This window comes from Echeneis naucrates, chromosome 3 (assembly GCF_900963305.1).
Source record: "Echeneis naucrates chromosome 3, fEcheNa1.1, whole genome shotgun sequence".
Lineage (NCBI taxonomy): Eukaryota > Metazoa > Chordata > Actinopteri > Carangiformes > Echeneidae > Echeneis > Echeneis naucrates.
The window spans coordinates 9577822-9604042 of record NC_042513.1 but is presented as its reverse complement, the minus strand read 5'-3'; the positions used below and the strand labels follow the sequence as shown (position 1 = coordinate 9604042).

At 40.8% G+C, this 26221-nt stretch overlaps 1 protein-coding gene across 5 annotated transcripts; it reads left to right on the top strand.

Annotated features, from left to right (window-relative positions):
- Positions 1–855: 855 nt before the first annotated feature.
- Positions 856–25442, top strand: lmo7b (LIM domain 7b). 5 transcript variants are annotated; one of them, XM_029497831.1, is made up of 30 exons: positions 856–900; positions 1114–1195; positions 3492–3562; positions 4303–4372; positions 5479–5585; positions 6436–6466; positions 9065–9178; positions 9274–9439; positions 10112–10259; positions 13435–13494; positions 14153–14321; positions 14762–14910; positions 15098–15263; positions 15429–16046; positions 16954–17268; positions 18186–18300; positions 18968–19129; positions 19234–19409; positions 19525–19585; positions 19692–19751; positions 21137–21162; positions 21307–21414; positions 21597–21686; positions 22080–22255; positions 22430–22474; positions 22675–22727; positions 22810–22981; positions 23076–23255; positions 24589–24691; positions 24837–25442. In XM_029497831.1, exons 2-30 carry the CDS (start codon positions 1127–1129, stop codon positions 24888–24890), a joined length of 3834 nt encoding a protein of 1277 aa, XP_029353691.1. In that variant the 5' UTR covers positions 856–900; positions 1114–1126; the 3' UTR covers positions 24891–25442. The 5 variants fall into 5 exon arrangements, with proteins under 5 accessions (XP_029353691.1, XP_029353694.1, XP_029353693.1 ...); XM_029497832.1 differs by having other exon boundaries at positions 869–900; positions 1120–1195; XM_029497834.1 differs by lacking the exon at positions 19692–19751.
- The last annotated feature ends 779 nt before the right edge of the window (positions 25443–26221 follow it).

Below are 26221 nucleotides of genomic sequence, written 5' to 3'. Positions count from 1 at the left end.
CTGCCTTGCTCCTCACTTTGTGCACCTCCTTGGGTATTTGGCAGGAAACTGGATTGGCCTAAACTGTGCTGTAATACAAGGTGAGGTCTGGCCACTTGGTTCTCATTAAGTTTTCCCTTTTACATTTCAACAACATGTGCAGCTTATGTGTAAACATAAAACCATTGCAGGCCATTCTTCACTTCAGTATAGATGCCAGGAGAGTGAATAGACCCGGCCTTGAAACTCACGACCGGTATCAGGCTGTTTGCTATCTTTACAGTGGAAGGATGGACAATGTTGGAACAAAAGAAATACAGAAAGCTGTTTGTTTTACACATCTGTATCTTAAACCTACACAAATGTTTTACTTTACTCATTTTCCAGTTTTCATGCACGTCATCCCTTGATGTTAATGATACAAGAGCCTTCTTTACATTTCAAATGCCATTTTGGTTGCTGTGAGATCAGACATATCATATATACGCTTGTATATATGTCTTTGCAAGATATTTGAATTGCATTTTGAGAATATTGCTTTGTGAAATGGCTTTATTGCTCTTTTTTTAAGTCTGATGTGGAATCAGGCGGGATGTGATAAGATGTGGTTTTTGTGCCCTGTCATGCCCTCAGATTTTTAAGAGTCCCCTGATAATCTCCCAGCGTTTCCCTTCGACCCAACACGATGTCATGCTCCGACAGGCCACCAGGGGCTTGGTGGGGGACTCCTGAAAAAAAAAAAAAAACTTTTCGGTTGTGGTTTCGGAAGTGGGCGGAGATCTTTGGGTTGCACTTCAGCCAATGAGCGTGAAGCTGTGAGTGATGGGGAGGAGGTGGCAGAGAGCCGTGATAACCTGGAAGTCAATTAGTGGAGCCCTTTCACCGGTGAGCAGCTGCACACACACTCACACACACAGCGAGGTGAGTCCACAGGAAGGGAAAGGAAAGAATGTTTTCTCTGTGCTTTCTTCTAGCAGAAATCAAACCGCACGGATTTTCCTGATGTTTGTTGACATAAGTAGAATTTACTGTGATAAACCAGCTGTGGCTTCTTGCTCCTTCACCATGATGAATTAGTGCTAAATGCTGCTTTGCCTTCTTGCCCCCCCCCCACTCTCTGTCTTGCTGGGGCAGCTGCAGGTTAAAGATGGAGTGGCGCCAGCAGACCAGTATCAGCTGTGCGGACGCCTTCAGGGAGGCTCAGCGCTGGATCGAGGTACATGGTTCCCCCTGTGTGTGTGTGTGTGTGTGTGTGTGTGTGTGTGTTCATGAAGTTGGTGGGGACGGTAATTGCGGTATGAACTTCATTTGCAGTCAGTTCGGCCACTGTCTCAGGACTTGAATTTTCTATAATTCAAAAAAGCTCATGCTCCCTGTTGTTTTTTTAATTATTATTTTTTTTAAATGACACTCATAAAACCAAACTGAGCCACCTCTGCAGACTTATCTTTATGGTTAAATGCAAACTAGAGGCTGATAAAAGCCTCAGGAAGGAGCCTGTCTCCTAACAGAGACCTGGGTGTGAGCTTCCAGAGGCAAATTCACGTGGTAGGAGAGCACATCATTTGGTAATGTGCAAAAGAGAGATGCAGAACAGATGCAGATTGGGCCTTACATTTTGGATCCGATTGATTTGATTAGTCAGTAGGAGCTCTCTGCACAATGACTGTGGTCACGTGAAAGGCTGTGAGTGACACATGCACCATGGAGGATGTGGTTTCATGGTGGTGCATTTTGTCAGTTGCTCCAAAGTTATAACCTGCCTTAAAAAGCTTTTGAATACAACTTGTAGGCAGCAGGCCCTGAATGTTAACAAATGGGGGAATTAATGGCAATTGTGTCTCAATAGATTATTATGGGAATTCTGTCCAGAGCTCTGCAGGCAGGAAGCCCATGCCAGTTTTACTATTTCCAGCACTGATGGATGAAAGGGCAGATGAAAAGTGAATTTAGTTGTTAAATGGCGTCATAAACTCTTTCTTGGTCCCAAACCACAGTGAATATGGGTTATCACCAGTATCCTCTGCTATAGACTGGATGATTGTGTGTGCGTGTGCGTGTGCGTGTGCGTGTGCGTGTGCGTGTATTGAAGGGTCTTGAAATTTACCTTGTATATGTAGTGAAAAACCTCAAATAGTCACATTTGAGAGACAGGAACCAGCTGAAGTTTGGTATTTTCTTTCCTCATACAAAACAAAACATAAATTGAAACTGACTGATCATTGCAGTTCTATATTTGATATTATTCGGTAAACTGCACGTTTGAGCTGAGTCACACACATTCAATAATGATGCTTAAATTTTCGTCCCAGGTGTTGCCTTGTTTGATGTTTCCAATTGAGGGAACACTGAAGATCATGCTGATGAAATCTGTTGAAACTGGTTTCGTAGAGGCGACTGTTTTATTGAAATGACCAATTAGAGTTTGGTAGTGACAACAGGCGGTATTTTTGGCAAGATAATGTTTTATTGTGTTAATCTGAGAATTCATTGTTTGTCTGATTCCACTGAGAAGCATTCACTCCATGCCCAGTGCCCAGATCTACCAAAAACAAATTGTGGCTGTGGATTCCTGGGGGGACTAATTAGTGAGAAGAATAGTCTTTTGGGGCCCTCTGTTAGTAATGGAGCTGAACCTTAATAGCCTCATTTTTGTCCTCATTACAGAGCCCTCTGGCATTTCTATGTAAAACCATTTGGGTTATGTTTGAATATTTGTGGGAATGCTTGTCTACATGTTTTTTTTTTTTGTTGTTTTTTTTTTTTTTAATTCTCCATGAATTTCAATCAGGACCTTTTCCCCCCCCATTTTGTGGCTATGTATTTATTTTTATTTTTTAAATCACACATCAGTGTGCATTTTACTTGGAACGAATAAAGGATTGACTTTGCCTCTAACAATTTAACCAAACTGTTTCAATTACATTACTGTTCATAAACAGTTGGTTTAAAGCATTACTCTCTCACTATGGCTCATCTATAATTTATATTGATAATTATATGTTTGAGGAAATTTGGCACCAAATGTACTTATTTTTTATTATATAAGCATGTTTTATGTTCCCAGTGAATTATTATTTGATGTATATGCAGATAGCAAAATGTCTACATATAGCACTAATAAGTTGCCTCAAAGATAATTTTGGTCAAATTGGACCATCAATTCAAAATGCATCATCACTTGAGGATCCTACTTCTGTAATAATATAGTCAGCACAAGTTAAAATGACACGTGCAAGTTTGAGTTGATGAAAAATACAAGTGTGTAGATGTGGGCAGCGTCTAATGCAGTGCAAGTTCTACTTCATCCAAGAATGTTGCATTGTTTCTGAGTGATCTACTGAAGGTCACCTTCAGATCTGAAAACATAAAAAAATGACACTGACGAACAGTAAAAAAAAAACAAAACAAACTTTGAGCACACACTTCAGTTAAGAAATGCAAATTCCACACAACGGTGAGTAAATAAACTCTAAATGTGCTGGGGTTTGTGTGTTTTGTTTTTTTTTTAGGAGGTGACTGGAAAACAATTTGGTTGCAATGATTTCCGTGCTGCCCTGGAGAATGGAGTCCTGCTTTGCAAGTGAGTGACAGGGCTTTTGGACTTTGATGTTATGATATTTTTATTTCAGAGAAATATGTCGAGGCTACTGCAGCGTAGTGATTAGTGCTGCTGCCCCACAATAAGAAGGTTGCGGGTTTGGTTCCCAGCCTGGGGCTTTTCTGTGCAGAGTTTGAATGTTCTCCCTGTGCCTGCGTGGATTTCCTCCCACCGTCCAAAGACGCCATGTTTGTGTTATCTGGTGAATCTAAATTGTCTATAGGTCTGACTGAATGTGAGTGGTTGTTCGTCTGTTTGTCTATGTGTTGGCCCTGGGATGGACTGGCGACCTGTCCAGGGTGTACCCCGCTCCTCGCTTGGAATGTTGGCTGGGATTGGCACCACCCGCGACCTGGAAACGGAAAAGCAGTAGAAGATGGATAGAAGGATATTAAGGCTAAAATGCCATGTTGATGTTGATGTGTAGTGTAGATGGCCCTCAATATATCCCTGAAACACCAGTAAAGGCATATTCCAAAAGTTTTATTTCATAAGCCCATAAACTGCAGGTTAAAGCTCAGATGCAATCAACCTAGTCTGTCTTTTTTCTTATTTTTGTGTATCTTTTCATAATGCAATTTCTTTTTTGCCAGTTAATAGCCTTTCTGTTTTACTTACCTTGTGTGATAGGACTCTGGTGATTTATATTGGTGCTCAAGTATCTGCACAACAATGCTGGGTTTTTGTTTTTTAAACCGCTATTTTGCTGTTGTCTCCTATAGCCTGATCAACCAGTTGAAGCCTGGCATCATTAAGAGGGTAAACAGACTTTCTACTCCCATCGCTGGCCTGGTGAGTGTTGTTTTTACAGTTGTGACCACGTGTCTTTGTCTGTGTCTGTAACAAGTAGCCTGGCTGTGAAGCACAGCTTGTCAAAAAAAAAAAATCAAAAAAACTTCTGTCAGTTTTTCAGTTCTGTTGACAATAAAATTAACACATTCAACTATATTTTAAATGTCTTTATTGGTCATAATACAATCACAAAAGAAAGGAACAAGACACCTGCCAGCCAGGAAGTTTTGACACATTCTGTGGTTTCCTGTTAAATGAGCACTTAGACACTGAGAGACAATGTTGCCACAGTAAACCTAATCTTGAAACTGCCTTTCAGTGTGACAAAGCAACTGCTAAAAATGTACTTGGATGATGTTTTTTTTTTTTTTTTTGTTTTGTTTTTTTTGGGCGGCGGGGTGTTGTCTTTACTGTGCAAATGTAAGCACAGATTCAAATTTTTCTTCTGGCTATGTTTGGATAGCTTCACAAAAGGGTAATTGACTAAACTGCCCAAAGTAAAAGCAGAAAAAGATTGATTGCAACATCACTGAGCGTAAATAAACTGAGCCCAACGGTGCAGCTTTTGGTGTGGTGTTGGTGAGATGCATATTCAGTTGCCATAATTCATGTGTAAATTGTTTAAATGGCATGTGCCATTTTACCTGATGAGTTGATTCCTTTGTTTATTTTGTTTGTATTAAAAGGTATAACCAAATAGATGTTTGAGCAAAGGATTATTGTTTTTAAAAATAAATTTAATCAAATGAGAGATGAAAATGACAATCTAGGCATGACAATTACATTTTCAACGTCAGGTTGAAGCAAATATGAGGGAAGAGTGTTATTACTCATCTACAAAACTTTATTTCATCAGCCATGCAAATTAATGACTCATTATTGGCATAATTGTTGGTAGATCAGTAATTATAACAGTGGTCCCAGTCCGATTCATCATTCATTTTATAGATGGTGCTGCATTTTTATCTCAACTTTAATTCTTGAAACATTTTAGTCAGTGTTATTTTTCAGGCTTAGTAGCATTAAATGAATTTGAACAACATCAATATCATCATCTTGCCTCTTCTTTTTTTTCCCCGTCTCGTTTTGTTGTTTGTAACTCGAAGGATAATATAAATGTCTTCCTGAAAGCCTGCGGGAAGCTGGGACTGAATGAGTCGCAGTTGTTTCATCCAGGGGACCTGCAGGACCTGTCTACTCGTGTAACCCTCAGGTACTGCCGCTCTGCAAGCAGTCGTGCCATCATGTATGCGATGGTGGTGTTCATGGCAGTGCACGTTGTATAAGCATGTACACTGATGGAACATTTTAATAGGCGTGCTCTCCCATGAGTATCCAGTCAGCCATGGCAGCAGACAGACAATGCTGAGGAGATTCAGTTCATGATCTGAGGAAGTCTGAGGCTGGAGTGGGCACAGGCCCACAGTGGAAGAAAATGTTTGGTCGCCCAAAATTGTAGTTTTTTTTTTTTTTTGTTTTTTTTTTTTTGTTTTGTTTTTTTTTTTTGCTGACACCAGTGGGGTCAGAATTTGGCCTAAAGATGAATCAATTTTCTTAATCTTCAGTGTGAGGTAATGTTCATTTGGCTTTTAGCCTATCGGGCCACAGACTGAGTATTGCTCCTTCTCCGTTTTTCTTTATGACCGCTTATGGTTCGGCCCGTCAGGTTAAAGCAACATGTCAACAGGCAAACATCTTCTCAATCTGGTTTCTTGAATGTGACAAAGGGTCTAGTGCACTTTACTTCTTCCACTTCTCTACGTCTCTGAGCTATTTCTGAATTGGCTGTGCAGAACGGATTTACCAGTGAGATATTTGCTGCAGACTGTCGACTGAAAAGGTTTAAAAGGTTTATAGTTTGTGCACCAGGCTCATGGCTGCTTTTGCATTTTTGAAGATAAGAGGTTTGCCTAACAAGCTGCAGTTCTATTGCCTGTTCTATATAAATTTTGATAAGCAGCAGATTAGTACAGCATTGCAAATGAGAAATTTTGAACTGTCACGCCACGTGTTTTTACTTCCTAATAGCTCTCATACGTAACATTTCCGTCTTTTCATTTTAGGCAAGACGAAGGCGACAGAAGGCTCAAAAATGTAAGTTTTACAAGGACGATTTCTACTTAACAGCTTTTAGATCTTTTGCATCTGAAGTTCATATAGTCTTCCAATCCCCTCTCTGTCAGTGACTGTAAGCTTTAAAGGGAGGTCTGACCTGCTCCGCATCTCATACTTAGCGGAATTCAGCAAACGAGAGTGAATCGGTAGTCCACGTTTCATGAATCAATCCAATCACCAGTAGCTGCAGCACGTGTGTTTCAGCTCCTCAAGCTGATGCCAGCATCCCACCAGCAGAAGACCCATCCAGAATCAGAACGATGGTGGTCAAAGGGGTTGCTTATCTGATAGTTTGAGGCCCATCTCACTAATCCGGCACTACTGTGCATGTCACAGTCCGTGCCTAAGAGTAGCCTTGAGCTTTGTCACTGTCTGTAAATGCGTCTCTCCCATCCATAATAGGCATGTGTGTTTCCTATGTCCTGTGGAACATGTGTACACGCTTTTGTGCACTGTTGGTATTTTACATGTTCTGCGGCTCATGAAGTTGTTTGCTTATCGGGGAAGCCTCGTTTGAATCGCACAATAGCTGACAACTTGGACTTGGTAATGAGGCTGCATGTCAGCGCTCTTTCTTTGAGCAGGGTGTAGCATTTTTGCTTGGATTAACCAATTGGGGTCAATTTGCAGCCTTCAAAGCCCCCACTTCACTCTGGTTTCCAAACCAACATGCAGATCTTTTGAAGCGGAATCATTCGTACTGTAAGCTTTCGTATGGATTAGCATTGTTGACAGGGCCTGATACAGTCTTTTTGGGCAGGTAAGAGAACTGACCCATGAACATATTCTGCAGTGGAATGATTGTCCAGCCATTAGTTCTGTTGCAAAGCCCTCACAGAATAATGAATGTATTTGTCTCCTGCATTTACAACTGAAATAAACTATAAGCTTCTCGCAACAAGAAGGGAAACTAGATATTTTAACTTCAGTAGCACAGACAGAATTCATCAATCATAGAGGATCTCTTTACATTTTAATTCTTATCAAAGCATAACTCTTTAGTCATACTTAGACTTTGCGACAACTCCTAATGGCTAGCACAAATAACATGTTTCTTTTTTTTCTTTTTTTTTTTTTTTTACCTAACTGCCCTATGATGAATTGATAGATTATGAAGGAGACTAATGATATGTAAAATTGTATGCCTTTTGAAACACAGGGTTCCAGAGTGAAAGGCAATCTGTCCAAAAAAAAAGAAAAATCATTTGCTAGAGGCAAATGAGAAATAAATCAGGTTTCAAAGCTCTTTTTGGAAAGAAAGAAAAAAGAATTGCCAGGAAATGGCCTATATTTCAGACTTGCACTCAATGCCTTTACATGTGTTTGTCTGAATGACTCTGTCATTCTTGGTTAGCTTGTCCCTCAGATAGTGTGTTTTTTTTTTTTTTTTTTTTTTTAAAGCCAATGGTTTGTATCATATGCTGGGGTGCAGGACGGAAACACAAACGGGCTACTGTTTTGTTTTGTTTTTTTTGTTGGCAGGAAACTATTTTGGCTGTAGGGATGGCAGTGTTTGTTTGTCCGCTATTTGAAATATCACAACAGCTACTGGGTGGATCAAAATGAAATTTGGAACAACCTATGGCTGGTCCTTAAACGGTTGTAATAAATATAGTGGTCCCATGACTTCTCCTTTAGTACCTTTTTTAGTAATAAGACAAAGCGTTTGATCTCAACAGTAAAATATCTCCCCCATTCTCATGGCTGACATTTCATCTAGCAACATCATCAGTTCACAATACCAATCTATGTAAAATACCATAGTACTTTTAGTGCTAATTAGCAAGTGTTATCTATGAAATGAGTGGAATAAGATGATGAAAATCATACTACTTAACATTAACATGTCAGTGTAACACCTTTTAAAGCTTTTCCTTTGGTCATAGACTTAAAAATATGTGGCGGCGCAGCATCATTCAGCGTTTTCTCTCAGGACTTTCACGGTATATCGTCCTTTCTCGTAAATTGAAAAACATAACAGGCACAGATTGGCACTTCTGTCCAGCCTGCTATGGGGATAGTGTCACACACAGCACCACTTAACTGTCACTTTTGGTTATCTCTGTCACACTGGTGGTGAGTTTACTTGAGGTTGGGCAGCCAGTTAAAATGACCTTTTGTACAGTATGTTTTAGAAACGGAAGCCGTTGTGCCACACCTTCTTTGATTTGTATTTATAGGTTTTTGGTTCGCTTCTTTTTATTACATTGGTAGTTTTATTTTGGATGGGCTTTCCACTTCCTCCCCAACATTTTTTTTTTTTTTTTTTTTTTTTTATTAAACCTTTTCTTTTTTTAAATTCTATTTATCTATGTCTATATTGCGCGCATTCATTGTGGACAGCTAATAAGAATTTCATTGTACAGGGAAATGCATTTCTTTACTGTACATATGACAAACACTTTGAATCTTGACAATCGTAATCTGATCAGACGGTAAATTAACACAGAACTTTAAATCAGAAATATCTCTCTGTGGTTAGGGTTAGGGTGCGGAGATGGAGAGCATATTTCGGGTAAGGATAAAGAACAAATTAAATGTATAGCATGCCCAGTTCTTGTATTTACTCTTTCTCAGGTTCTGATCACTATCTACTGGTTGGGCCGCAAAGCTCATCTAGACTCACTCTACACTGGTCCCGAGTTTAACTTCAAGGCCTTTGAGGGGCTTTTAGGGTTGGCCTTGTCCAAAGTAAGCTATTCTTCCAGGCTTTTTTCACAGTTGTTGTTCCCTTTTTCAGCATGTAATTATTGTGTATCCACATTAACCCTGCCTTTTATATCCAGGCTCTAGACGAGGACAGTAATGCATTTGTGAAAGGCAGTGGGGACAGAGAGTGCTGGTACCCAGAGAGGGAGGAAGATCAGCACATGAAATTGAGCAATAAGAGAGGGACGTCTGCGGACAGTGTTAACGCTGTGGATTCCCGTGGCCCCCGTCCAAATAGTGAAGGTACATTTACTTGTCCATTCTTCATACAGTGTCATTCTAGTTAAGTCAGTACACCCCACTCATATGAAGCACTTCTTTGCAGCTTTTAGTTGTGTGTGTGTGTGGGGTGTTTTTTTTGTTTTTTTTTTTTTTGGTGGGGGGTCGTGCTTGTTAGTGTTTAGACTAATTTACTTTGTATAATTCTATACGAACTACTTAGATAACCTTTGCTTCTCCCTGAAGAGGTGGCCCAGCCACTTGTCAAACTGCAGAAAAAGCTAAAACTGAAATATTCCATTTCATGGTGGATCAGTTTACTTTCGTTAGATCATAGCTATCTAGGAGCAGCCAGTCTTATATCATTCTCTCATATTTCTGCACTCTGTTGTACTTTCAGTCCACATCAGTGACATATTGTGGCAAGTTCCGCATGGTGGTGATAAGAGTGAGGTTGTGATTGCAGAGTTTACCCTCTGCAGATTCATGCACTTGGCGTGAATCTCACTAAAGACTTAGCTGTGTGTAGACTCAGTCATCGACTAGAGGTTCCTTGTTCTCTAATATTCGGACTTTTTATTTTAACCACACATTGTTTTGCTACCGTTTCCTTAGTTTCCTGACTTGTCTCACCCCCCAACCACAAACCCAAAACTAATCTCCTGCTTGTTTACAATATGTCTGTGTGCCTTTCAGGTTGTGGAAGCGACGCGGAAGCCGAGCAAGTCTTCAGGATGGAGCCCACACGACCTCCAGTCCGTCAAAACAAAGGTTATGTACCGTCTCCGCTCCTCCGAAGGAAACAGGAGGTGAATGGAAGAGGCGGCTCCAGTCCGCTTGCCAGGTATTGAAAATGTTGCAGCTATTGTAAAGAGAGAATTGACGTACTGCTACTAACTGAATTTATCTGGATACTGTCTCGCTAATTTTTGTAGTCCTTCCATGTATATTTGAGATTATGTGAATTTTGCTATTATTTTGGAAGGTGGACACAAAAATTCAGTCACTAAAATGCAGACAGTAATCTTGTCATTGGCATGGGCAGTGCTTTGTTCTGCTATTAACAAATATATAGCATATGCTCCCACACATTTCATACTCATTTGCATTTGAGTGGCTATTTAGTTCCATACTAATAGATACTATTTAGGGCCATATCAACGACTCTGTGTGAACGTGCATGTGTTCATGGACATTGTCATTAAAAGATGACAACGTTTTCACACAAGATGGTAATTATTATCTGCATTAGGAAGTTGATTTATTACCCTAAAGTATGTTTCAGTTTCAGGAATATATAGCCTTTAACCTCTAAATTTAACCCTGAGCTGTCAGTTAATTCTATTTGGGTTATTTTAGACCAAATGGGCTCTCCAACTCATGGGTACCTTTTTTTTGCTTGTGACTTTGTGCATCTAATGTATAGCTACCATAGTAACAATAAATCTGAGGACTGTTTGGAGCAGCCCTGGAATTAGTGTTAGACCACCTTAGGGGTCAGTTTGTCAGTGCCCACATGGCAGCAGCAACTGCAGCTGTCAGAACAGACTCCCAGCTCTGATAAATGCACAATAATGGAGAGGAGGTGTTTTTAGAGGTAGATGACAATAGCCTTTATTAATGTGGCTGTTCAAAATGCTGGCTCTAAGCACAATAACACTCAGTGTGGAGTGGGAGTGTGAAGAAGTGTGGATGTCTGACCTCTGCTGCTATTTAAGAACATGACCGACTACTCCACTGCTTAAGTAGGAGGTCTGATGCTGCGTTATGTTGTGTAGAAAGAAAAGACACATTTCTTGGAAATGTGTACTTTACTCGCTATCCCTCAGCAACAATGCACGCAGTTAAATACATCCATCACCTTCCTGATGAGGAAAAGAGGAACTTAAATTACAAAATAAAGAATATAAAGAAATTAAACCAATATACTGTCCTTAAAACTACAAAGTGGGATAGGCGTCATGGTTAGTCATTTCCTCTAAGCGTCACTACAATCCTGCATAGCACGCAAGAAGCGTCACCTCCAATCAGCAGATTTATGCATGGAACAAATGTAAAGCTAATGCACTAACATCACGTGTGTTTAAGCAACTTTACTTCATATCTACAGCAGACAGCGGGCGTGCAGAAAGCAGCTTTGTCCCATTTAACATAAGAGCTTTTCTTAATGTCACCATTTGATCCAAAACCATCCCTATGTGACCGTCAGTAGTGTGATAAAAGCTGTAGGTATAAAACTCTTTGCCACAGTATTGAAGACGCCTCTGTGTCACCGCCACCTGATTTCGCTCCGACTCCTCCTGCGTACGCCTTCGATGAAGAGCTTTTCATGCGGGCTCTCGAGGAGGAAGACTCAGAGGATGATTACACTGAGGCGGACCCTGTCCAAGATGACTTGTATTTCCGGCGAGTGCAGCAAACACTCCATCAGACATCTATCAACCCTTACTATGACCAATTTTTGCCCAAATACTGGACCCCCGAAGAAGAGATTCATGTGCGCACTATCTACCTTGGCTCCCAGAGAAGACCCTGGTATCGTAAAATGCAAGGCTTAAGGTCGGTGGGCTGCTTTTAGAGCTCTGTTATCCAGTGCTAATAGTGCAAGTATTATTTTCTTAATAATAATAATATGAGGCATGCTTATTTTGCACTCTTGCATTCTGCCTAATGTCCAAAGCTGTTGACACATCTTATGATGCATCATCTAATGGCTCAGTTATCAGATTCAAGTCTGAATATTTTTATTTTAATTTTTTTTTCCCGCTGAAATCTAATTAAATCTTAACTATGAAATGTAGCACTTTGTATGTGTTGCGAACAGAAACTTATTTTGCCATGTAATCCTTTTCTTACTTTTGCTTTTGGCTGTGACATTACATGGCAGCATCCAGTTTAACTACACCACTAAAAGCAAACTAGTTTGCTAAACTGCGGAGATCAGCTAGGGCTACAGCCAGGGCTACTAATGCTAAAAGGTCACAGACTTAAAATGTTTTTAATTTTCAGTTATTTGATTAAATTCTGTTTTATGTTCCATGTTATTCTTTAAGGTCTGTACGTCATGTTGTACTCATTTCATGCATGTTCTTCTCCTTTTCTTTTACGGTAGCCATAAAGCTCTCAGTTCTTCTGAGGGAGAATTTGACTTCGACTTCATTTCCTGGCCTATGACATCTGCTGCTGTGCCAGACATCTCAGCTCCGTCTCCCAACCATCACTGAGAGCCCTCCTCCAAGTGCGAACATGACTTCCTGCCCTGACTACCCATAATGAACGCACACACAGTCCTGAATACTGCAAACAGAACACACTGCACACGCTTTACTCATTATCTCGACATTGATGAACTGCACCTTCATCTTGCATCAGAAAAAGCAACAACCTTTGGGCAGAGATGCAAATTTCTTTGTTTATTAAGTAGATGTTTCATGAAGCTATCGGGCAAGTCAAATGGGCTAAGCGCTGCATATTGTTATCTGGTATTGACTGAGGCACCTTTTTATAGCGCTGATGATGTGAGAACCTTTTGACAGCATCATGCTGAGTGAGTCATTAGCTCATAATGGTTAAACAGATGACTCATGTGCTGTGTCATGGTTTTGTTTTCATTGAAGATGCATGTTATTTATAACACCTTCTGTCCAAGCACTAATGTTTTCCACTTTATCTCCTCTGCTTTGATGTGGTTTGGTTAGGAATAATAGTGTGTCATAGTGGCATAACAAAGTAAAATGCTGAAATTGTGATTTTTCTGCATTAAACACATTATTTTTGCCAAAATCTTGTGTGTTTTGCATTACAGGGCTGATATTGAAACAATGTCTTGTATCGGACAAATAGCAGTGCCCCTTTCATCAGTAATCTGCACTCTTCTTCTTCCCAACATAATGTGGTTTTTAGTTCACCCCCTCGTCATTCCGGGCCATTTAACTATGCAAATAGCTGTGTTTGTCAAACTTTGTTTAGTTCTATAGTTGCAGTCATCCATCTGCTTGTCTGTGTCTTTGGTTCTGTAGTGTGTATCAAAACCAGGCCAGGCGTGACAGACCATTTCAGGTCAACCCTGGCTGGATTTGGTAAGTACTAAAGTTTTGGGTATAAAGTCGGAGCTGTGTGGCATCTGAGGCTTTTCTGCTCGTAACTGCTTCGCTGCGGCTTCGTCTGTGTCTTCCTACGCTGCCCTGGCATTTGTTTGTTCTGGAAGATGGAGCACTTGGTATACCTCACACTGCTAATATTCAATGAAACTTGACATAAGAATTTACAACAAACTACAGGATTGTTTTCGATCAGTCTTTGTTCCCGTCATCACTTTATGTCAGAGCTTTGATGTACTGCCCACTAAATTTTGCTCTAAGTTATTTGAATGGCATGCGAGACATCCTCTGTTGCCCGCAGTGGTGCTATTACTCCTTACAAGTCGAATCAGTTGTTATCCAGACAGCAACATCTGTTACCATTTATGCTGCTGTTATCTGACTTGCATGCTACTTTCTGGCTCACACTTGAGTAAGGATTGTGTTGTCTGAATGCAGAATGTGCCATGTTGCAGTTGTTAATATTCTCTATGTGCGCACGCTGGCATTGAGCACGTGAAGAAACTAGTAGGATTTTTTTTTTTTTTTTTTTTTTTTTAACATAAGATAAAGCAGCAGTGCTGTAAATAGCATCTTTGTTTTTGCTGTATATCCATTGATAATTTCCTTGTCCTGTCTACATGTCTTGCTGAACCAGGAGCAAATCACTCAGTGACATCCCCATGGTATACCCTGTGCAGAAATTTTCTAACGAGCGTGCTGTCCATAATGTGGGCCTGGGCGCTAACACGCCAAGGGGGTGGAATCGAAACAACACACAGAAGAGCAGTGTTGCTGTCAAGGACAGTGAGGCGCAGTGGCAAGATGTAAGTCACTGTCAATACCAACAGTGTTGATACAAAGTTTTGCTTTTCTTTTTTTTTTTTTTTTTTTTTTTTTTTTCCCCCTGTAGCTTTTGAGCACACCATACCTCACTGTCTTCAGCAGATGTTTTCCCTATTGTTGACAGATTGTATTTAAAATCTTTTTCTCTGTGCATTTTACGTACTCCTATGTTGATATAGTTCATACTTAAATGTTGTCCTGAAAAGGAAAAGCGGTAACTTGGAGCCTCTACAATGTCATGTCATGTAATGCTATCAGCATTACTCATATGAATATAAGCTCTAGAGTTTTTATATCAATTACATTTTCTCAAGGTTAAGACTGAGCTTTCAGTCAATGAACATGGTTTATCAGTGACAATGACATTGCATTGTTTGTATATCCACAAAAACAATGTTATTGGCACATATGTTTGTTTCAGGACTTCACAAAGTGGAAGAATCGTCGCAGGAGCACCAAGTCTGAACTCCGCACAAAGTCCCAAGACAGAGAGCATGTCATCAGTCAGATGACCAATGGTGCTGTGACAAACTCTGAGAGGAATGAGGCGCATGGCAGACTGCTGAAGAGGTACAATCTAGCTAAGAATGAAACTGGAAATCTTTGGTCCAGTACTCCAAAACCCTGCTGCATATTTATAGCGTGCATAAAAAGCCGTAGTGAAGTCCACACACACACACACACACACACCACCTTCCAATGTTTTCTGCCTCCTTCATTACATTTACTCCTCTCCTGTGACATCTCAATTCTCCAGACAGCAGCAGTCCCCTTGCAGACATAACCCTGTCCCCCGTGTTCACGCCACCTCCCCTCCATCTAAATCATCCGGCTCTGATCTCCGTCCTCGTACTCGAGCTCTGCTGGCCCGCAGCTACGCCACTGAGATGACTTTTAACTCTCATGATGCAGCCCACGCTCAGGTAACTTTACAGCTGTGCTTTTTCACCACATCAACATGAATGTTATCTGAATGATGTATAATAAAAATCGGTGCACTTGTCCAGGGCAACACGTTTTGTTTTATTTTCCATTTATTTTCCATTGTTTCTGTTGTTCCCACTTTTTTTTTTTTTATGGTTCATCAGGGATCATCAGCTGGAACCATGCCTGGCCCTGATGGGGACATCTTGGGAGAAGAGACCAACATTGCCTCCTTGGCTTCAGATGGAGTTGGAGTGACCACACCTTCTCTGGACTTCCCTTTCACCTCCCTGACCCAAGTCAAAGCTCAGGGCATCCAGCCTACAACAGAACTGGAGCAGCCACAAACGGTTTGCAGAAGCCAGATTTCTACTCTGGTCACAACCATACAGCCTAATGGGACCCTAAAATCCACCAGCACCAGAGAGCCATCTGTGTATGTACTTAGCCACAAGGACCATCCATCCAGTGTTGATCCAAAATGTCCACCTTTCTACACTGACGAAGTTGATCAAACAGCTGATGCTCCAGTGGACCAAAACCACATGTCCCGCAGAGAGAGCCAGAAGACATCTCTGGGAACTGCAGGTGATGAAGCTGGAGACCAGCAGGCTGCAGGTGTCTACAAGTATTTGTCCAGAGCCACATCATGGTCCGGTTCAGCCAGCCTTCCACGTGGTTACCGGCGGTCCGACGGGTCTTCCCGTCTCTCCTCTGCAATCACCGCTCGGCCCTTCATGACCAAGCAATCAAAGTCGTTTTCACTGCAGAGACAGCACACGGTGAGTTTAACTGAGTTTTCTCAGTTCAACCGCATACACCCCAATTAAGCAATGTTATTCACACTCACAGTAACATGTTGTTAATGTTTTCTTTTTTGGAGAAGGGGGGGTTATGTATTGGTCTTTTAAAGGGACTTGGCAATTACAGAAAATATGCACATATAAAAAAATATAAAAAATACGAAGTAGACCAAAGTTTTAATGGTAGCTTCTTGGTATACAAATGAGCATATGTAAAACATTTATCCAGTACCAACCACGCAGTCTTTCTTTTTTTGTTTTTTGTTTTTTCCTCTGCACCTTCCTCTGCTATTCTCCTCCTCTACTTTCCTCAAAACTGGAACAATCTCTGATGAATTTTCATTATGTTGTTGGTAATTATGGTGATGGACATGGACCTCAGGACAGAAATAAATAGATGGGTCTGTGTCTCAACAGTAAAAAATGAAAATATTCTCCACTATTCCTAAAATATAGGGGCTTTTACAAAACATGCACCAGATAATTTTATTTTTTTGATGCAGCCTGCTCACTTTTCTAGTTATTTGTGCGTACTGGAATGGTAGTGTTCAGCAAAGGGTGCAGGGCTTGTTAAGTCAGCCAAATATTCATGCTTGTTAATGTAATAAGAGCACTTGGCGTGGGTGGGACCAGGTATGTGTGTGACGCGTGTGAGTGAGTCTTGCCTTTTTGTTGGATTGCTGTGCTCATGAATAATAGAAATGCTGCTACACCTCTTGTGAACTGTCAACTCATTTAATATTGCGCATTTTTACTCACATATACGTAGTGGTGTTAACTGTCAGTACCAACTGTTTTGCATCAGTGCAGTCCCATTTTAATGCTGCAGAATAAATGGTGCAGTCTAATTTCGCCACTTTTTTTTTTTTTTTTTTTTGGTCTCCAGGTAGATTACCAGAGTTTGCTGGTGAATTGTGAGAAAGTGGAAACTATTCCTTCTCCAACCAAATCTTCATTCAGACCTGCGGCCAGCCATCTTAGGGGTCAGTACCAGGCTTCAATTAAACAGAAGAAAGCCAACCAAGCGAAGCAGAGGAGTATCGAGCAGTGGGAGGATGGGAGGGGAGCCAGTGTCTCTAAGCAGACCTCCCTCCAGACGACCGACGATCACCATCAACCCTTTGCCCCGACTCAGCTGCTGCCACAGCCTTATTCAGATCTACAGTCCCACCACAACAGTTCGACTTTGCCATCTACGAAGGTATATTGTGTTGTTTTGTTTGTGTACAGTTATGCAGCAAAGCTGCAAACAAAACTTTAACATTTGAATTTAATTATGTCGGATTAAACTGTGCTATTTATAACAAGGGATTATTAAACTGTCCACATTTACTGTTCAGGGACAGTCTTAGAAACTACTCAGCTAAAATGGACTTAAAAATAATCACATTTAATACTTGATGCTCTGATTTAGGGAAAAAAAAACTCACTGCTTGTTAGTCTATTTGTTATGATTTAACTAATCACTAATCAGGACACCAGTAAAGGTGCTTTGGGTGCATTAAAAAAAAGTGCCACTCATGATTTTTACAGACTGAGCTATCTACATTTGAGTGAAACAAAAGGGGCCAAATCATATTTGTAACATAAAGGACAAATATAATTCTGTTACTGAAAAAGCTTACTGTATGTGTAATGTGGAACTATACACCTGAAATATGAATTGATATTTTCGAATAGTACGATACACTTGTCCATCTGTGTGTAATGGTGAGAACAAAACAAGTGTAGATGATGACATTGTACTCATTCAGGTGAGCAGGTGTGTTGGTTCGGTTCCTGTTTCCTCCCTGTCAGGAATCACTCAATGGTCCAGTGATTAGCAAACTTAAATGTGGTGAACGGTGAAAGAAACGAATGCATCTATAAAAAAAAAAAAAAAAAAAACAAACAAACCCAATCATTATACATTTCTTAAAGTGTTGTGTTTTTTTTGTTTGTTTAGTTGTTGCCTACACTGTAGATAATAAACTGCTCACTTAGTAGATCTCGCACTATATTTGTGTGGCAGGCATCTCTAATTTCCACCAGGAAGCACAAGACATTGGATCACTGGGTGTCACCTTTAACTGTGTGTGTGTGTGTGTGTGTGTGTGCGCGCGTGTGTGTGTTTCACAGGTGGATCACAGTGACATGAGAGTAAGCCTAGCCCTGAAACCCAACAGTCGACCAGACTTTGGTTTTCAGACTCACAGGGACTCCACAGGGGTTAGAATAAAATCCATTCAAGCCGGTAAGACTTTTACTTTATTTAACTCTGAACTAGCACCGGTTAGTGAAATAGCGTGAAGTTTAGGACTTCACATTGTTGTGTGAAATTGAACAATCCAGTGACAGATGTCAGTGTGACATTAAGTCCAGATAGGTTCTACTGCTGTCACAGCCTGCAGCCGAGATAGTGACACTGAAACTGAAGTGCAACTGAATTTAAGGAGTGTACAATTTCTGGCATTTCCTTATTTTCTTTCTTTTTTCTTTTTTTTTTTTTTTTTTTAACAAAAAATAAATGTTCTGATAAAAGTTATTATCTTGACTATACTGATTATGATGATGTTCAGGGAAACACTCTTAAGGTACCTTTCAGATTTTTCTGAATTTGTATGCACTTACTACTTGTCCATTAAAAAGACTCTGAAATGTGGCCAGTGATTTTAAACACGAACAATAAATGTTTGATTAGATGTGAGAGAGGTGTCACTTGCTCACTCACTCATGTAGTTTTATCTTACTGGTCTACTTTGCTACTTGAAGCGACCTTCACCTCATTGCTGAGCCTTGTTACTCAGATTCTTCTAAGGAAAATCATTCCTTAATCAAGTACCGTCTTTTCTTGTGCTGTCCTTGCTCTAATCTTTCTGTTGTTGTCGTCCTCCTCCTGATGCCTGGGCTCCCTCCCTCAGGCAGCCCAGCAGAGCTTTGCCAGCTCGGTGTGGATGACGAGATTGTCACTGTTGATGGAGTTTCAGTGGCATATATGAACTACAGCCAGTGGAAGGACGTGATGACATCCGCCCTGCAAACCGGCAGCCTGACCATGGACATTCGCCGCTACGGCAACAAGGGTAAGCCAGTTTCACCACCTCGTGAAATATTTTGCGAGACAGTAATTTAACCCCCAATACCCCGACCGCCAGTTTACGACATGGCCTTATTTTTCTTGGTTTAGATTGGAGCACCACTGAGGGGAGTCATCACAGCCAGCCAGGCCAGAGCAGGAAAACCATCAATCTGACCTCTGCTGCACCTGTTCTGATTGGCTGCCCTGATCACCATGCCAACACTACGGCCTCCACGGCGACCACAGTCACGAAAGCACAGAAGTTCAGCAGGGAGAGAGACCACGTGAGGACTGTTTAACCTCAGATGTCCTTATCAAACAAATGCTTGCACAAAGCTGTGCTTCTGATCGTGGAGCTTATTTAGTGGAGTTGATCTTATTGTTCTGCCACCTGACCAGGTTCAAGAGGAAGTGATGGCTGGAGTGCATGCTGACAGTCATGGGATGAGCACAAGTAAAGGTAACAGACTAATTTAACAAATCAACACATGACACACAATCCCCTCTAAGATTACCTTCTCAGGGTAATGTTCTCATTGTAATTGATTTGTCCTTCTTTCATGTAGATTATAATAAAATAATTAGGAAAAATCAGAAAAGGAGAGCAGAGTTTTTCAATCCAAAAGGTAAAATTCTAGTTTGAACTTTGGCTCCTTGTGCAACAGCTTTGGTGTCTGACGCTTTGCTTGGTTAACTTTTCCGTTCTCATGAAAAGCAAATAAAAAGGCTCATTTTTAATTTTGCCATATTCCCATATCACCTCATCATGGGATATGTTAATGCACGGCAGGTTTTTTTTCTTCAAGACTTTTGGACGAGCCTGCTAATGAACAGAAAATCAGGAGATCCGCTGTGATTAGATGAGAACTTCAGTACCCCGTAATAATATTAGTTTTCTACTTTTAATCCAAGGCAGCCTAGAGCCAAACTAACTAGCATAACTATGAGAGAAGCAGCATTTCTTTAAATTAGCGCTCACTATATTTCTGCATCAAAAGTCCGTTACAGCTTCTCCTATCGACCACGGAGCTGACGGTGTTCATCATGTCTCTCGTGTATCATGTGGGATGTGCAATAGATGCTTCTATTCACTGTAGTATCTCTTGTGTGTGAACAGGCTTTTTTATTTTTATTTTTATTTTCAATTGGAAACTTTCTTGTTCTTTTGCACAATGACTGGTTTGTACTGCTGTTCTATTATGTTGCTAATAAATCTGATGCGCGTCGCCCTGCACTGGTTCTCTTCAGGCTCTGCAGGATTCAGCTCATGGGTTTACTTGTGCGGTAAATGCTTTGCCCTGTCTGTGTGCTTTTGTTTTTCACCATTCTCTCCTGGAGTCTAAAAGCTATTTATTCTTTTGCTGATCAAGCTCTACAACAAAGCAGATTTGTATTGAGATGGCAATGTGAATAGCTTTTGTGCATGTTGCTCAGATGATTATTTTTCAGTATTTGTGTGAAGCATCTTTAGTCTGGGGATACATTAGCTTAGTTTAGTTTGCTTGTTAACATGCAGACTTGCTGATCCACTGGCTGGCAAACATAATCGGGCATATTCAGTCTGATCCACTCAGACTTGTGAGCCACCTAATGCTCGATTTTTATGGCCAAATGTTTGAACCCATCCTTAAGGTAAAGCATGTTTTGTCTTTGGTTTCAGTGAACACTGTAGCCACAAGAACGTAGGGTTTTATACTTTAGTCTTATTTACTGTAAAGCGGCCTGCGAACGTCCAGGTTTGGCATTAATGCAAATTACTTATGGTGACACTATTTTTGACTGCTACAACTGTACACCCAAATTTCTGTGTGTCCCATACAATAATATTCTCAGAAAATGTCAGGTATTAGAATAAATAATGAAAATGTGAAAAAAAGTCAGCTAGTTTTTGTGCACATTTTCCATGATTTCACACTTACTAATGTTTCCGTGTGGTGTGTGTTCATAAAATGCACAACATAATCCTCCCTTCTTGCTGCTGTCATCACTAACCTGTTACTTTCTCACATAGGAGGTTCAGAATCTGCAATATCTGATGTAAGTCACCTCACCACGTCATTTTTGGGATATTTTATTGCATGTTCAAGCATAAGCTGTGTGTTTGTGCGCATGCATGTGCTCTGAATTTGTTTACAGCACTGTGATCATGTTTGAGCCTACGGTCTGTTTGTGTGTTATCAGCTCCAAGTGCCGTCCCTCAGCCCCTCCTCATCCAGCTGGTCATGGGACCATGAGGAGGACCGACGGCGTCAGGAGAAGTGGCAGGAAGAGCAGGAACGCCTCCTACAGGTGAAGACTTTTGGGTTTTTGTTTTGTGTGTGTGTGTGTGTGTGTGTGTGTGTGTGTGTGTGTGTGTGTGTCAAACACTGGTTCACACTGAACTGAGGAGGCTATTGTTCATTTTAATCATCATCCAAAGTGTGTGGGTGGGTGTGCCTGCGTGAATGTGTGCTTATTTTATGGTTTCTCAGGAGCAATACCGGCGGGATCAGGAGAGGCTGGAGGCAGAGTGGTGGAGAGCACAACAAGATGTGATGGGAGACTCGTGGAGGAAGTCAGAGGTGATGTCATGTGTTTCGTCCTTGGAGCCTGTTCCAAACTGCAGGCCATTGTTAGTTATCAAGTGTTCATGAAAAGTAATTATCAGGTTTTTCTTCTTCTTTTTTTTTTTTTTTTTGGCTTTTTTTTCCTTGGATCCTAATCAAGATCTGAAAAGTTCATGTTTTCATAATTGAAATATGAGCAGGTACTTGACGGCAAAGTAATCACAGGCACATCAGTCTGATTAGAAATACAACCTGGTTGTCTTATGTCTGCTAATAAGGTACATGCTTTCTGGCATTTGCTTTCACTTTGCACAATTTTTAGGGAATCCTAGTGGAATTGAAGGTCCACTTCCAGAATGTTTTTTTTTTTCTTTCCTTTTTTATTATTCATGTATTTGTTTAAAGCAGACGACCTCCCAGATGACCAATGGTGGTGGGGAGCCTGCTAGCACCCAGATCCACAGGAAGGCATTGTCAAACAAATCCAGAGAAGAAGAGCAGAGCTTTGGCACAGATGAGCTGAAGGAAGCCGGCTCAAAACCTCAAAGTACAATGTTGAATGAAAAGAGAGCTGAACAAGACTGGTAAAACAACTTTCCTCCTGTTTTAATGTCACGAGAATTGTTGTTGTTGTTTCAGCAGTAGCAATGTAGTGATATTAGTTTGCTGGGTGTTTATTTTTTCTGACTACTGTTGGTGCTGAATCTGCTGGGCTTTTGCAGCATTTGGGGCTTAACGGTATACATGCTTTCCCTCAGGGCTGTGGAATCTTGTGGCTTTGCTCGGCTGTCTCCTGCACACAGGTCGGAACAAAAGCTCTGCTCAGTTGCCACTGATTTTTCACATACTTTGCATGTTCTTAATGTTTTCAAAGAAAAGTTTGCTGCTGGTGGGTATACAGCCACATTTACCTGCTATCATAGGATGAGGCACCATAAATCCACAATCAGCATGCACACACTTGAGCGCAGACCTTATCAACTGTGTGCCTGTCTCCCCTCAGGGCAAAGTCTTTGTCTACTCCAGCATTAGCCAGCTACCATAAACCGACAAGAGGTTGGTCTGTCGTAATATTCCAAAATATTCTCTTCAAATAAAACACTGGGCTAACACCCCCATAAAACTTTGATTGGTTCAGGTGATCAGAGGAAAAGAAAAGGGCAACCTTTATCCAAGGCTGAGCTCGACAGGCAGCAGATTTTGGAGGAGATGAAGAAAAAGACTCAGCTCCTGACTGACAACAGCTGGATACGTCAGCGCAGCAGCAGCTTTTACAGGGAGCCAGTCTATGTTGGGGTTCCAATGAAGAGGTGGGTTCTTTATTTGCATCCCATTCAGACTGTAGTTTGACTTGAACTCAGTGGCTGACGAGTTTATGAACCACGACAACTCTCCCCTCTGCAGGTACGAGTCTCTGGATAATCTGGATACATTGCGTCAGTCTCAAGTCTCGGCCGCCACATTCAGTTACCCTCGTCCACAATCGGCCGCTGCAGGTTACTACGCTCCAAGCAGGAACTCTTCCTCCCGCTACAGCACAGGAGCAATAATACCCCAGAGAAGTGCATCCATGGACCCTGGCAGGTAGTCAAAGCCACCCAGTGTGTGTGTCCTTGGAGTGGGTCAGCCATAGTCGTAGAGGCCCTTAGTCACTGCTTTCCACCTCACCTGTTTCAGGGTGAGAGGTCATTGCTGGGCTAAGGTTTGGGCTCCATAGCTCAGCTCCCTGTGAACGCTCACTTTGTTTCTTTCACCCTTTTAAGGGTGGGGTTCATTTCTTTCATGTGCTCGGTCATGCATGCAAATCAAGAATGGCCAACAAAAGAAGCACACTTCACTGTCTAGAAATAGTTTTTTTGTTGTTTTTTTTTGTTGTTTTTTTTTTAAATACACAATAAAAAAACAAACAATTATAAAGGAAACAAAATTCAGATACATTTTTAAAGAGCTTTGTGGATTTAGGAAGGACTGTCAGTAAAACCAAGTAGTTTTAAACTGCTTTGGAAAAAGCAAATAAATCATGAAGTACATGCTGAGTTACTTACCGTAATTTCCTATTACGGTAAGTAACTATAGAGCGCACCTGAATATAAGCTGCATCTGCTAAATTTAAAGAGAAAAACTGTTTTGTACATATATAGGCCGCACTTCTTTATAAGCCGTAGGTGTCGGAAATATGTGAGGAAGAGGCATACAGCAGGAATTATGTTACACAGAAAGATTTCACCTTTTCACCAGATCACCTTTAACTTGAAAGCTGCATCATATGCATTGCTTCGTGTGTTATCCATAAGGGTGTGTGCATGAAGCGCAAAATAAATTACTGAGCTGAAGAATTTAGTGTGGATAAAATGGCGGCAGACAAAAACATAAAACAAATGACGCAAAACAAATGGTCAAGACCATCAAATGTATTTTTCTAGTAAATTGTCAGTCAGACAGTCAGTTAACATAATTAAAACAGAACTTAAGCCATTTACCCAATTTTTAACGCATGGGTGGAAGAGTTCTCTGTTCATTTTTTACTTTTCCGTGTGCAAGTGGTTAAATGGAAGAAGCCACTTCGCTCATCCTGTTCTGCTCTTACATGCACTGTCACATTTACTTGAGTTGGAGTCATTTGCATGTAGACGTGAAAAACAGTTCACCTCTGCATCACTCTGCCCTGTGTGAGTTACAGGCATACATGTTGATAATACACTACCAGTCAAAGGTTTGGGCACACTATCTCATTCAACGTGTTCAAACTTTTGACACTATCGTGTACATTTTGTTTGGTTTCATGCTGAAACAAAGTTGTTAGCTGGTCTCTGCTTTGGGCCGCAGACAATCTGGTGAAATAACTTGAGCACAAAAAGCCCACATCACAGGTCTGCTGGATTTCACTCTTTTCTCACTTCTCCCTCCTCCTCCTCAGTGTGTGGGCTGCCACCAACATCTCAGAGGAACTGAGACTGCAGTCCAGGGTGGAATCTGAAACACAAAGCCCAACTGTGAGCTCCGCTGTTTCCATCCAAAGTGTGAGTAGCTGACCTTTGTGAGGCCTCAAAAGGTCTCAACATACCATACCTCATCATTTCATTACCTCATGCCACCACCCTGCCCAGATTGTTGCTTTACTCGTTTTTGCAAGTAAAAAGCAAACTCTTTCTATTAACAATTTAGGTACTAGCACACCCCAAGTGTGACCAGTATGCCGTACTCCATATCACAGACTGAGCAGCTGAATAAACTGAACACAGAGGAGAAACATCAGCCGCGCAGCCAAGACATGACTTAATTTGGGTTCTACATTCACAGTAAAACTTTAAACTCGACCCTCTGAAGTCAAATCTTGACCCGCAAGAAAGGTTCATTATGACTGCTTTTTAAACAGATACGGTATGTTTGTTCTTTTTTTGCTAACTTATTTTCGAGAAAGGTTTAGGATAATATATGAAATAAAGTAATGATGGGAATTATTAGTGTTTGATTAATGTCTGTATTTTAATGTTAGTGTGGCTGTTGATGATATCCTTGAACTATCTTTGATTGTCACTCAGTAGTACATTAAAGATTATATAGTTTGTCAATGTTACTAATATATGGAAGCACACCTTGTACTGAAGCACTCTCTGTTGAACTATCACCAAGTGCACTTTGGGAAAAATCACTGGTATATGTGACATGTATTCCTCACAAAAAAATTCATCTTAACTAAAATGATTATTTTATTGTTATTATTATTATTATTTTTTTTTTTTGCAAATAAACTGCACCCAATCTTGTCAATACATGTTTTTGTTATTCATTCATGTACCACATGATGGCATTGCTGGCCTCCATAGTAATGTCAGTCTAATTCTATGGGTGGAAATGGTATGAAGGCAGTGAAACTGTTTGGGTTTTTCTTTTCTTCTTTTAATGTGGTTGTAGTGTGCATTTGCATTGTATGGTAGAATTTATGACTATTAAACTAAAGCACTGATATTGGCAGAATACACTAATATGACCGTCAGCCCCCTGTAAGGGAAACTGCTGTGCTGCTGACAGGAAGGCACTGCAGAGGATGGTGAAGATCACCCGCAGCAGGCTTCCTTCCATTGAGGACATTTATATCAGTCAGTGCGGGAACAGTGCTGCTCATATCAAGTGGGAGTGGGGTTGGGGGGGGGGGGTGAAACAGTCCATGGGGGGAAAAAGCTATTATTTTAAATGCTTAAGGGAGCAAAACATTTAGTTACATTCACATGTATTGTACTTGGAGTAAACAACATGTTACTTGGGTGCATTGGTCTTCTACAGGAAATGAAGCAAGCTAAAAGTAACAAAGGGGAAGAGAAAGTTTTCTGGCCTCTGGCCTTGAAACAGGGAAAGTACTGTAGACTAAAATGGTAAGACCTGAACTGTGACATCCAAAATTTGCCAATGGTGTTTGTATTTGCGAATGGGGGGGAAATGTGGCTCTGATTTATAGGTGACTAGTTTGAATAGATAAGATTACTTTGTACAGATACGGGGAAATAAACACACCCCTTGAGTACTTAGAGCAGTATTTCATTCATAGGAGG